This window comes from Cupressus sempervirens, chromosome 7 (genome assembly GCF_028749045.1).
Source record: "Cupressus sempervirens isolate cs-2001-9-10 chromosome 7, ASM2874904v1, whole genome shotgun sequence".
Classification (NCBI taxonomy): domain Eukaryota; kingdom Viridiplantae; phylum Streptophyta; class Pinopsida; order Cupressales; family Cupressaceae; genus Cupressus; species Cupressus sempervirens.
Window position 1 is genome coordinate 1,067,366 of NC_143124.1, and position 12,541 is coordinate 1,079,906.

The 12,541-nt window shown below is 36.0% G+C and overlaps 1 protein-coding gene across 1 annotated transcript; it reads right to left on the reverse strand.

Annotated features, from left to right (window-relative positions):
- Positions 1-1,117: 1,117 nt before the first annotated feature.
- Positions 1,118-7,006, reverse strand: LOC149545102 (uncharacterized). Its single transcript, XM_089793690.1, has 4 exons — positions 5,873-7,006; positions 5,459-5,761; positions 1,835-5,362; positions 1,118-1,736 (listed from the first exon to the last, which is right to left on the reverse strand). The coding sequence occupies exons 1-4, from the start codon at positions 7,004-7,006 to the stop codon at positions 1,266-1,268; spliced, it is 5,436 nt and encodes a 1,811-aa protein (XP_089649816.1). The 3' UTR covers positions 1,118-1,265.
- Between the last annotated feature and the right edge of the window lie 5,535 nt (positions 7,007-12,541).

Below are 12,541 nucleotides of genomic sequence, written 5' to 3' on the forward strand. Positions count from 1 at the left end.
AATATCTCCATACTTCTATTAGCCATTAATTTTATTATATATAAATAAGTAAATACCCGTTCACAATTTTTTCTCTTTGATCCTCTTTGTCCGCGATCACCTCAACTAGTCCTATTTGATGAATACAATTTGTTTTTTTTTTTTGTATTAAGTATAGTAGTATCAAAAAAGTACAAAACGAAGGGAATTAGTTCACAGGTGGCCAAGCCTCATCAAAAGACGGAAGGATTTACATTTCAACCAAGCAAAAGAGAGAAGAGCAAGAGGGGCAACTAATGGAGAACATCAACATAAGTATCCATCCATGCTGTCCAGCCTATATTTCCTTCCATCCAAACTAGATTTTTCTGATCTTGGATTTGTTTTAGCATATAAATCATGTCATTGGTGAAGCTTTGAAGTGTTATCTTGATCTCCTTGCTAATGGCTTGAATGGTCTGATTAAAGAGCTTGACATTATCCAAATGATGTCTCCAAATGTGTCCATCTTTAATCTCGTTTGCAAAGAAGGTAGCATATCCATCCTTAAGCAGCCTTTTGAACTTGGACTTACTGGATCTTATTGTGATTTGGACCTGTGAAATTTTTTAAAAATAAGTGAGACTTCGAAAAGACTCAGTAAGCAGCCTAGGTTTATTTTGTAACCTTTCTTCATTTCTGCATTTCCAAATTTGCCATAAAATGTTAGCTGAGAGAATATTCCAAAACATGTTAACATCCTTTTTAACATTGCATACAAAACCAGTAGTAATCTCAAAAATAGTAAAGGAAGTTGGAACAAAAATACCAAACATAAGCCAAATTTCTTTAGCAAAAGTGCATTCAAATAAAATATGCCTTCCTGTTTCTGGGACCCTGCAAATGCTGCAATAATCAACTGCAAAGAAAGAGTTGCTAATAGGAAATTTGTTAAAAATAAGCAGTCATTTAAAACATTTGATTTTTGGGTCAATAGAACTTTTCCAAAGATAATCAAACTTTTTCATCCAAGCACATTCGTCTAAATCAGTATACCAAACCTTATTAATATGACTTAAGATATCTTCATTGTGATTAATAACTTTGTATATATCTTTACCTTTGATATTAGGAACAGCAATACTACCAGGCCATTTAATTTTCTGATAACTGTCGGAATACAATTTTTTGGAAAACCATCCAATCTATATATTTTTAAACTTTAAAATCTTTTTCAGATTACAAAATATAGACAATTCAAAGAAACGAAAACTTAAAGTATACTATTTTAATAAAAGGATTTACTGTTACCTTTGAAAATGCTGACGGAAAGCGTCTACTATGCTCTCCTCTTCGCCCCTCACTAACCATGCTGCTTCCACTCTTACTTTTACATCCTCGCCCTCGCTATTACGCGCGAAAATGCGGTTCCTTTCCAACGACGATCTCCACCACGAAAAATCTGTGTAGACACCCATCCATACCCATTTTCCTTCACCCAGTTTGGTTCTAAAAGAAGTGGAATATGGCCTTAAATATATACAGAAGCGTGAGTCTGGATGATCATAATCTATAATAAAACATCTCAGAATAGCATTTCCACGGGCGGAACTCTTTGGCGCCCTCAATTCTAATTGCTTTCCACGACCGTAGGAGTCAACTTCTACCCCATCGGTGTAGTCAACAACAGAGACATTTGGTAAATTTTGAAAGAAATTTTTCAGCCAGCCCATATCACACACTGTCCTTGTGCATATCATCACTTGCCGTGGCCATTCCTGTGCATTGTTTGCAGAAGTCAAATCTAACACAAAATTAAAATGATTCATGAGAATAAAAAAACTTCTTTATTTCTAATTCAACTATTTTGAAATACCTGTATGCTAGTGACGAATGGTTCAACAACTGATATGTTGTCTGCCACGACAACCAGCGAGCACAAGCTCTGTGAATGCTCTAAGCTGACTATACACGGAGCATTCCAGCAGCTATGTACTTCCAATTCCCGCAATGATGTCAATCGTTCTAAACCTTCTACCTTGTCGCATTTTTTCAATTTAAGTACTTTTAGAGAAGTGATTTCTGAAAGACTTGGAAGCGATTCCAACTCTGTACAGTCACTTATCTTGAGCCTCTCCAGTGATTTCATGTTTCCCAAACCATCCATCTTCTTCAATCCGGGACATCTTTTCAGTTCAAGTCTTTTCAAAGAAGTGATTTCTGGAAGTGTTTCCAACTCCGAACAGTCACTTATATCTTTTGGAAGTGTTTCCAGCTCTGAACAGTTACTTATATTGAGCTCCTCCAGTGATTTCATGTTTCCCAAATCATCTATCTTCTTCAATCCGGGACATCTTTTCAGTTCAAGTCTTCTCAAAGAAGTGATTTCTGGAAGTGTTTCCAACTCTGAACAGTCACTTATATTGAGCTCCTTCAGTGATTTCATGTTTCCCAAACCATCTATCTTCTTCAATCCGGGACATCTTTTCAGTTTAAGTCTTTTCAAAGAAGTGATTTCTGGAAGTGTTTCCAACTCTGAACAGTCACTTATTTTGAGCTCCTCCAGTGATTTCATGTTTCCCAAACCATCTATCTTCTTCAATCCGGGACATCTTTTCAGTTCAAGTCTTTTCAAATAAGTGATTTCTGAAAGTGTTTCCAACTCTGAACAGTCACTTATATTGAGCTCCTCCAGTGATTTCATGTTTCCCAAACCTTCTATCTTATTGTGCCATTTTTTCAATTGAAGTATTTTCAGAGAAGTGATTTCAGGAAGTGCTTCCAACTCTAAACAGTTACTGATCTCGAGCTTCTCTAATGATTTTATATTTTCTAGACCTTCCATCTTCTTCAATTTGGAGCATTTTACCAATTTAAAATGTTTTAAAGATGTCATTTCAGCAAGACTTGAAAGCACCTCCAATTCTGAACAACCACTTAAGCTTAGCTCCTCCAATGATTTCAAATGTTTCCAACATTCTATCTTCTCCAAATTGTAGCAATTTTTCAATTCAAGTTCTTTTAGAGAGGTGATTTTGATGGCTGCCAACTCTGGACTATGAAGTATCCTGAGCTCCTCTAATGACTTTATGTTTTCTAAACCTTCTATCTTTTTCAATTTGGGGCAGTTTGTCAAATTAATGCATTTAAGAGAAGGTAATTCTGCAAGACTGAAAAGAATATTTAATTGTGGAAAGTCGTATATGCTGAGTAGCCGTAATTTGGGGCACCTTTGCAACTCAAATTCTTCAAGAGAAATTAACTCTTGAAGCAATAAATAATCATCTAATTGTGGACAGTTACATATCTTGAGCTTCTTCAATTTGGAGCACTTTCGCAACTGAATGTCTTTGAGGGAAGGTAATTCTGCAAGACTCAGAAGACCGCCTAACCGTGGACAGTCGCATATCCAGACTCTCTCCAGTGATCTTAAGGTTTCTGAATAACTTGCAATCGCCTCCAACTCTGGACAGTCAGATATTCTGAGCTCTTTCAATAATCTTACATTTTCTAGACTTTCTATTTTCTGCAATTTGTTGCACTTATGCAATTCAATATATTTTAGAGAAGTTAATTTTGTAAGATCTTGAAGCCCGTCTAATTTTGGACAGTCACATATCGTGAGCATCTCCAATGATCTTATATTTTTTAAACTTTCTACCTTCTCCAACTTATGGCATCTTTCCAATTTAATTTCTTTTAGAGAAATGGTTTCTGCCACACTAAAAAGCACCTCCAACTCTGGACAGTCAGTTATATTGAGCTTCTCCAATGATTTCAAATCTTCTAAACTTTCTATCTTTTCTAATTTGTCGCACCTTTGCAATTCAATTTTTTTAAGGGAAGTTAATTTTGCAAGACCTTGAAGCCCTTCTGAGATTGGACAATCATATATCATGAGCTTCTGCAAACATGTTATGTTTCCTAAACCTTTTACCTTCTCCAACTTATGACATCCTTCCAATTGAAATTCTTTTAGAGAAGTGGTTTCTGGAAGGCTTGGAAGCACCTCCAATTCTGGACATTCACTAATCTTGAGCTTCTCTAGTGATTTCAAATGCTCTAAACTTTCTATCTTCACCAATTTTTTGCACCATTCCAATTCAAATTCTTTTAGAGAGGTTAATTTTGCAAGAGCTTCAAGCCCGTCTAGTATTGGACATTCATATATCACAAGCTTCTGCAATGATGTGATGTTTTCTGAACTTTCTATCTTCTTCAATTCTTTACACCCTTTCAAAACAAATTCTTTAAGGGAAGGTAATTTTGCAAGATCTGGAAGCCCAGATAATTTTGGACAGGAATCTATTACAAGCGTCTGTAGTGATCTTATGTTTTCTAGACCTTCTATCTTCTCTAATTTGCTGAGATATTCCAAACCAATTTTTTTAAGAGAAGTTGAAACTTCTACCTTCTCCAACTTATTGCAATACCCCAATTGAATTATTTTCAAAGAAGTGATTTCTGCAAGACTTAGAAGTGCCTTCAATTCTGGACAGTGACTTATGTTGAGCTCCTCCAATAATATCAAGTTTTCTGAACTTTCAATCTTCTCCAATTTCTTGCAGTTCTCCAATACAAGTTTTTTAAGAGAAGTGAACTTGCTCTTAAACATGCACCATGACCCGAAATTCAATTCACCAACTGGGGTGGACTTTATTGTCAGACTTTGAAGATGAATTAATGATTTTGGTAAACACTGCACTCCCGTATCCTCCATAGTCAAATCTCTTAAGTCAGTAAGATTCTCCAGAGAATCTGGTAAAGATTCCAACTTTTTGCACCCTTTGATTGTAAGTGCAGATAGGGGAGACAAATTCGGGACACAAGTTGGCAATGTTGTCAAGAAATCGCTCCCTATCTCTAACTTGGTTAACTTGGTTAGATGAAATATGTTAGCTGGCAGTTCCTTCAAGCCGGTCCATTTTAAATGGAGATCTCTTAAGGAAACCGATTCTGGGAGTCGCAAGTTTTCCATTTTCTTGCATCCTTCAAGATTCAAATACCTGAGCTCTGTCATGTTTTCAAAAACATTTAATTCTGACTTGATGGTGAGTTCTTCACAATTCTCTAAACTCAGATACTCCAGGAGTGTCAGCTTCTTAAAAGAATCTGGCAACGCCTCCAACTTGGTGCACCATTCCAAATCTAAGTGTCGCAATTTTGTCAACTTGCCGAAATTACTCGGCAGCGATGAGAGATTTCCACACCTTCTCATCACCAAGTGCTCCAGCGATTGGAGATAACAAAATTCTTGTGGGAGGCCGCTCAATGCATCAGACCAGAAATCCCCACCAGCATTTATTACTATTCTTTTCAAATTCCTGAAGCGTCCTATTGAACTTGGGAATCCTGCCAACCTCCCGCATACTTGAATATCCAACTCTGTTAACTGTAAAGGAGCCTGCAGCCAGTTTTTAGTATAGTTAGCGTACAATAAAATAAAATAAATTGCAAAAGATCCATTACTAAAATCAGACCATGAAAGCAAGATACTTACAGCTGCATCATCTGTCAACAAATGTTCTAGGCTCCTAGAGTCGGAAAGAGCTAAAATTCTTAATTCTTTCAATGCAAGATTTTTATGCTCAAATTTATCACACTGAAGCCAGATGAGCTCTTTGGATACCTCACTAAATTCCCGACTTAAAAATTCTCCATTACCAATAAAAATCTTCAATCCAAGCAAGGAAACCGCGAGGATAAATGCTTCTTGGTTTGTGGTTTTTATTATGATCTTCCCTTGGCCATGGTCACTAGTGTAACCAACTGCGTTTCTTATCCCTCGGACTCGTATTGCTTCCTGAATCGTCGAAGTAAATACAAGAAATATTTTAAAGCTCAAAATATAACTGCAGAAGCTAGATCCCATGTCTATGATTAATAAAACTATAAAAGAAGGCATTGACTTCACCTGTTGACCCGGTGGAATCTTGATAATCTGTTCTGGAGACCAAAGGCGAAGAGGTGACTGTCCATTTGCAATGTCCCTTCCCAAATCCCTCAAGTGATCATGCATTCTTATTAAACCATATTCGTCTTCTTCAACAAGACACTTACTCAAAAGCGTATCCCAACCGAATGTTCCACAAAACTCAGCGTCCCATGCTGCAATGGCTGCACTTCTTCTCTGTCCAATGAACAAACAGGCTGCATCCAAGAACATCTCCTGCTCGTCTTTGTCTAGCGCATCATAGCTGACTTTAAGCCTCTTTGCGATGTCCGTGTGGGGAATCTGAGAGTATTTCTTTAACGTATCCTGCCAATAAGCCATATCAGACTTGCCACAAAGCTGTCCCCCTAAGACCTTGAGTGATAGAGGCAGTCCTTTGCAGGCCCTCAAGAACTTCTCAACGAGAACCTCAAATTCTGAAGGTGGAGAGATTTGTAAGAATGCATGCCGACAAAAAAGCTGTTTGGCATGGTCGGCATTCAGACGTTTCATTTTATAAGTGGCAGATGGTCCCCACCGTGGAAGAACGTTTGCATCGCGTGTGGTAACAATAATCAAACTTTGATCACCAAGGCTATCAAGGCTCTCCTTGGGTGGTAATAGAGCATCGAGCTGGTCTATGTGATCCACATCATCCAACACAATAAGCACTGACACAGATCTTGACAAACGGTTTTTTAGAATCTGTTTGCCTTCGTCTTGATTGTCAAATTCATCTTTGGCGCCAAGGTCTCTTAAAAGTGTTTTCTGCTTATCAAGTAGCTCGCCTTTTCCTGCAGCATCTCGAACATCAGACAGAAAACTGGACCAATCCATGTTAGAGCTTCTCCTGTTAAAGATTTCCTTAGCGAGGGTGGTTTTGCCGGAGCCCCCCATGCCCCAGATTCCCGCTACGATCTTTGTCGAGCCAGCAGACTTAAGTGCAATCGTATTATCAAAGTCTTGTATAGTTTCATCCATACTCACGGGGTGTTTTGCAACGTATAGCGGCACAGTGTTCATTTCTTTCGTGACATGATTCACAACGTCCTTCACCACCCTCTGCTCGTCACTGAACAGCAGGAAACACCATTTAGTAAATAGAATACACGCCATTTTCCACTCTCTATTTATTCGCTTGGAGCGACAATAAATATCACAATAAATTTCATATTAATGTTTTCTATTTTAAATATAAAAATAAACATATATTATTTATAATAATAATTTAATTTAAAATTATGAACAATATAAGGTATAAATAATGGAAATAAACGAATGGAGTTGTTGGAAAGTTATAGTAAATTGAAATTTTTAATAAATAGGAAGAATAGAATTATATTTCACAATTTAGAATATTTACATTTTAAAATTAGAGATTGATGTAAAAAAGATTAATAAAAATATTAAGATAAGAAGTTATGTTATTGAACTTTAGAATGTAGATTCTACAATAATCCATTCTCTTAATAAATAGAACTAGAGACCTTTGATCTTCATAATAAATAAAATGAGTAATAATTTTATTTAATCAAAAAATTAACAGAGATATGATTTCTATTATATGCACAACTTCTATGATTTATAACTGCAAAATCAAATTTCAAAAAAGAAAACGTGTCAACTTACATATAAAATTTACTACGCTTTTTAAAATAAAATCAAACAATTTAAAAAACAATAAATAGTAGCTTCTTCATTTTTTAAACTTATGTACAACTAGCAATCACCCCTCACCCCTTAGTGTGCAATGGATATAGCAAAGAAATGTTGAAGATCAAGTAGGGAAAATTTTCCAGTCTACTTTTTTGTGTACATTTATTTTATACACGAGGTCGATTGGTAGAAAAAGATACATAAATAGAGAGAGGTAGAGGGAGAGTTAAGCAAGGGAGATAGAGAGATAAAGATGGAGAGGTAGAGAGGAATGGTTATAAAGGAAGGAGAAGAAGATATATAAATGGTGCTCGATAAAGATATAAGAAGGCATGAAGAGAGGGTGAAATGGAGAAAGAGATGGAGAGAGACAAACAAAGGAAGAGATAAACAAATAGATGGAAGTAGAGATAATGATATAGATGGGGAGATATAGGGAGACATATAGATAAGTGGGAAGAGAATGGAAGAGATAGCTCAAGAGAGGATAGATTGTTATTAATCCTCCAGTAATGATATAGTAATATTTTTTAATACGTAAATAGTTGAGACTCAACAACATCAAATTTGAAATTGATAATGCAACATTTGTATCCATTAAATAAAAAAACATTCCTACTTATAGGTCTTTGGATTTTCAAGGAGGAGCAATATATATGTTAGAAGAAGAAATAGATTCTCACAAGTTGTCTATCAATGGTAATGTCTTTAGGCTTTATGGAAGATCGAGATCAACTTGTACATGATATTTTAATATTTGTCATAAATCTTAAATGCTTGAAGAAAATATTCAACTTTAATTTTTTAGGTTTGAAAATTATATAAGTTTAACAAATTAATATTTGGATCCATACTTAGGACATACATAAAGATACCTAAATTATGGCTTATGAACCCCCAAATTCAACTGAAAATGTAAAATGGGCCCTCTATCCAAAATAATAGAACAAAGGTTGATCATATTTTATACAAACTAGAACTCCAAACTTTTTTGTTTATAGAACACAATTATTCATATAACTAAAAGGCTATTGAAAACTTAAAATTGTACAAATAATTGAAATTCTTGCAATTTTTTAATACATTTTCTAAAAAAATGTTAAACCTTATTAAATGTGATGAACATTATGCCCAATTAAAATTTAATACAAAACTCAAATTTGAAGGCTAAAAATAGTGAAAAAGTGACTAGTGATGAAAAAATTATCCTTGCCATTATGTAGTAGATAGAGCCGAATTTCTAGCTCAACTATTTAAGTTAGAAAAAATCTCCTAGTTAGAAAGTTAAGTGAAAAAGAAAAGATAATTTTATTCCCAACACTTGGCAATTACAATAATTGGTAGCATAAAATGATAATTGTTTCTTTAAAGTTATAGTGCTTATTAACAATCTTAAAATCTTAGAGATGAAAAAGGTACTTTGTTGGCGGTGATTGCTTCGCCCATTGGCTTCGAAACTAACCATGTTGCAGAAGCTATAGCGGCCTACCATGGTAAACAAATAAAATGGCTAAAGATCTCAATTTCTCTAACGTTTGGATTAATGGAGATTCTAGCAACATTATTAATTGCCTGAAAGGCGCTAGTCTTCCCTCTTGGACTATTAATAATTCCATCATTAAGGCTAAAGAGATCATCAAAGATTTCAACTTGTGTCATATATCTCATGGGTACAAGTAGGTGAATGGGGTTGCTGACATATTTTCTAATGAAGCTATGAATTCAAGTGACATCATGAAATGGCAGAGTCAGTTGGACATTCCGTATAGGATTAAAATATTGTTGTTATATGATCGTACCCATGGTTCTTCTACAACTCATTTTAATGAGGATAACTAGCATGAGGAAGAGTATTTGTTTTGAGTTTAGTGACATCAAGTACCCTCGTAACACTTTAAGTAATTATTAGCGTCAAGTATGGGACACTTTCTAGGTGTTTTTTGCTATTTTTGTGGCTTTATATTGAAAGCTTCTTTTTCACATGCATTGTACTACCAAATTTAAGGTTTTCAGTTTTGAGGAATGATTTTGGTGTGATTAGATGGGAGATAATAGGAAATGGATGAAAACCTTCTCTTGTGAGAATTGGAAGGATAAAGAGAAAGTTTAGAACTTACTCAAGAAGGGAGGGATGGCTGGGTATTTGGAAAAAATTCATGGGAGGGATACCTCAGTTACCAAATATTTCATCAAGAATTGGCTAAATGGGAAAATTTCTTTGGGAGGTACTACTATTAAAATTACCAAGGAGATCATTGTGGAGGTTACGAGCCTTCCTAGAGGTGGTAGAAACTTCAACAGAGATAGATGCCTTAATGATGTTGCGATCAAGAGATTCCTAAAAGAGGAAGATGAGAAGATCAGACTGGTCAAAAGAAAGCAGAAGTCCTACTATTCTTTGAAAGGTATTAAAAAGGTATGGCACAGAGTCCTCTTTGTTTTGATGTAGTACATTACTTTGGATGGGAGGTCCTCTAGGGTTTACAGCCATCATTTTGTGCTCCTCAATAATTTTTGCTATATAATTAATATTTCTCTCCTGCACTACCTCTTTAACTCCCTGAATACCATCATTAAAGATGCCCAAGAGAACCCTCAAGGGAATCCTCTTACGTACGAGGGCATTATACTCCTCATTTATGAGCACTTAATGTCCAATTTTGTTGAACCCCAAACTGTGAAGCCCCCTGACTCTAGAGATGATGATTTTGAGGAAGATGAAGATGACAGGGAAGATTCTAATACAGAGATGGATTACGAAACTAACTCTTCGCAAGAGAATGTCAGGAACCCTACTAACAAGGGAAAAGGTGCTTCCAAGGGCATGGCTTCTTCGTCCAAAAATTAAGTGGGGCAAAAAACAAGTTCCTTTATTCTTGATGATTTCACTTATGGTAGTGACGATGATATGGCTGAGGAGAGGGAAGCTACGGATGAGATGTTGGTGGAGATTTGTAAGAAGGGGAAGAAACTTTGTGGAAACCAAAATATTCCCTTAGATCACCCCTCCCCTTTTCCTTTTAAGGATGCTGAGGTGAGCCCTCCTAGGATTTCTTTTATGGATGCCCCTTCAGCTAAAGGCATTCCTAAGCCTAACCTTGGTTTGAAAGGTATCTTTGAGAATAGTGCTAGTGGGATGGACCAAGCAAAGGAAGCCCTTAATTAGGTCTTCATTGAAATGACCAACTTGAAAAATGGTAATACTAGACTTACTGCCAGAATCAACATTCTCAAAACTATGGGTCTAGGGGGAAAAACCCTTTCTGGTTTTTTTGAATGAGCTTACGACTACTATAAACAAAGTTGATGGGATTTTTGAGGCTTACGATTCCAAATTTATTGAGGTGAAAATTTTCTAAATATGATATGGTGTTGCCTTCCTTGGAATCTAAGGCTGTAGTCTTTGATCGAAGACTTTCAAATAAAGAGGCTACTCTCACGTTCATTGGGGAATAAAACTGCAATATCCTTCGGCCTTCAACAGACCAAGTCAATTTTCTTATCAACAATTTGGAGAAGAGCAAAGATGAGGAGAAGGATTCAATCAAGCATGGTGCAGAAGATGCTGGTACTAATCCCAAGAGTGCTAGTAAAGAGATCGATAATCTTAAAGGCTTCTATCATTAACATGGATCTCCTAGTGTCTGAAGGGGGTGATCTTCTCAATAGCATTCACTAATCCTGCCTTTCTGGTCTATTGTCCTTTTTTTTTAGTTTTTGTCCTTTAGGTGCTAGCATTTTCCCCTGTCTAGCTGATTTTTTTTTGTCATCCTTCTCGATTGTCGATCCTTTGATTGTCCTTTATCTTTCAGCTATTTCCTAGAATTGAAGCATAATGTATTATATTTCTAGGCTTTAGTCAAAGGTTCAAGACCTTTCAAATCCCATTTTCCTCTTAATGAGAACAATCTTAGGGATTAATATTATGGTTAACTATGCTAGTGTAGTTTTTTATTTTTCCTATTTTGCTAGGTTTTTCCTACACTTTTAATAATCTCACTTAGGTTAATAAAGCATGTCTTATTAGGTGAATGGTTGTGAGGTGTCACCTTCCTACATGTGAGCATCCATTAGCTATCTTGGGAAGATACTTTGCTATCTTTAGTCCGATAGATGGTTGCTCCTCGTTGGTTGGTGTTGCCACCTCCTCCCTCTTCCTAGCCTATATAAGCATGCTACCTGGCTTGTATTTGTATCTCTTGTTTTTGCATCCTCGTAATGCTATTTTGCTTCTAGCATTCGCATTACTCTCTTGGAGACTAACTCTGTGTTGCTATTTTGATCTTGTATCGTTTGTATTCATAGTTTAGATATTTACTATTTGCACTAATTTTCTGGGTTGTTAATCTTTTCAGATTCTAACATGGTATTAGAGTTTTTCTATGTGCAAGAGTAGATTTTAATTTCCTTATTTGAGAGATTCGGGGGGGGGGGGCTAATAAATTTTATTGTAGTTTTTTGAAAAACGAAGTATGCTCTTCTCTTGCATCTTTGGATGATCTTGAGAATCAAAAAAGTTTTGATAAAAACAATTTTTCTCTGGAGTTTCAATCTCAAATCTGACAATCAACTTGCATATTTGGAGTTTCAGTCAGTATTGCAGGTTCCAACATGCCATTAATGGACTTAGGAAGCTGATCCAGCATTTGCATGTCATATTTTGGTTGCTGGAGTCGTTTCTTGATTTTTGGAGCCGTTTTTTATTGTTAAAGGCATCTGATTTACACTACAGCATCATCTTTTGTACATCAGCAAGGAAAACGCTTTCTGGGTTTTGTTCGCAGCCCCGAAAAACCATCTAAGTATCTTTTAGATTTTGCATACAAGCTGTATATTTTGCAGAATCGAGCATGAAAGGCTACAGCCATACCCCTCTCCATTGGCAGTTGCAGATTTGAATGCAGTTTTCAAATGTCTCGTTCTTGCTCATACGGACTCCGATTTTGATGATTCTTCTTATGAACTTGGCTATTTCTTTGTGCTCTATCCACTAGT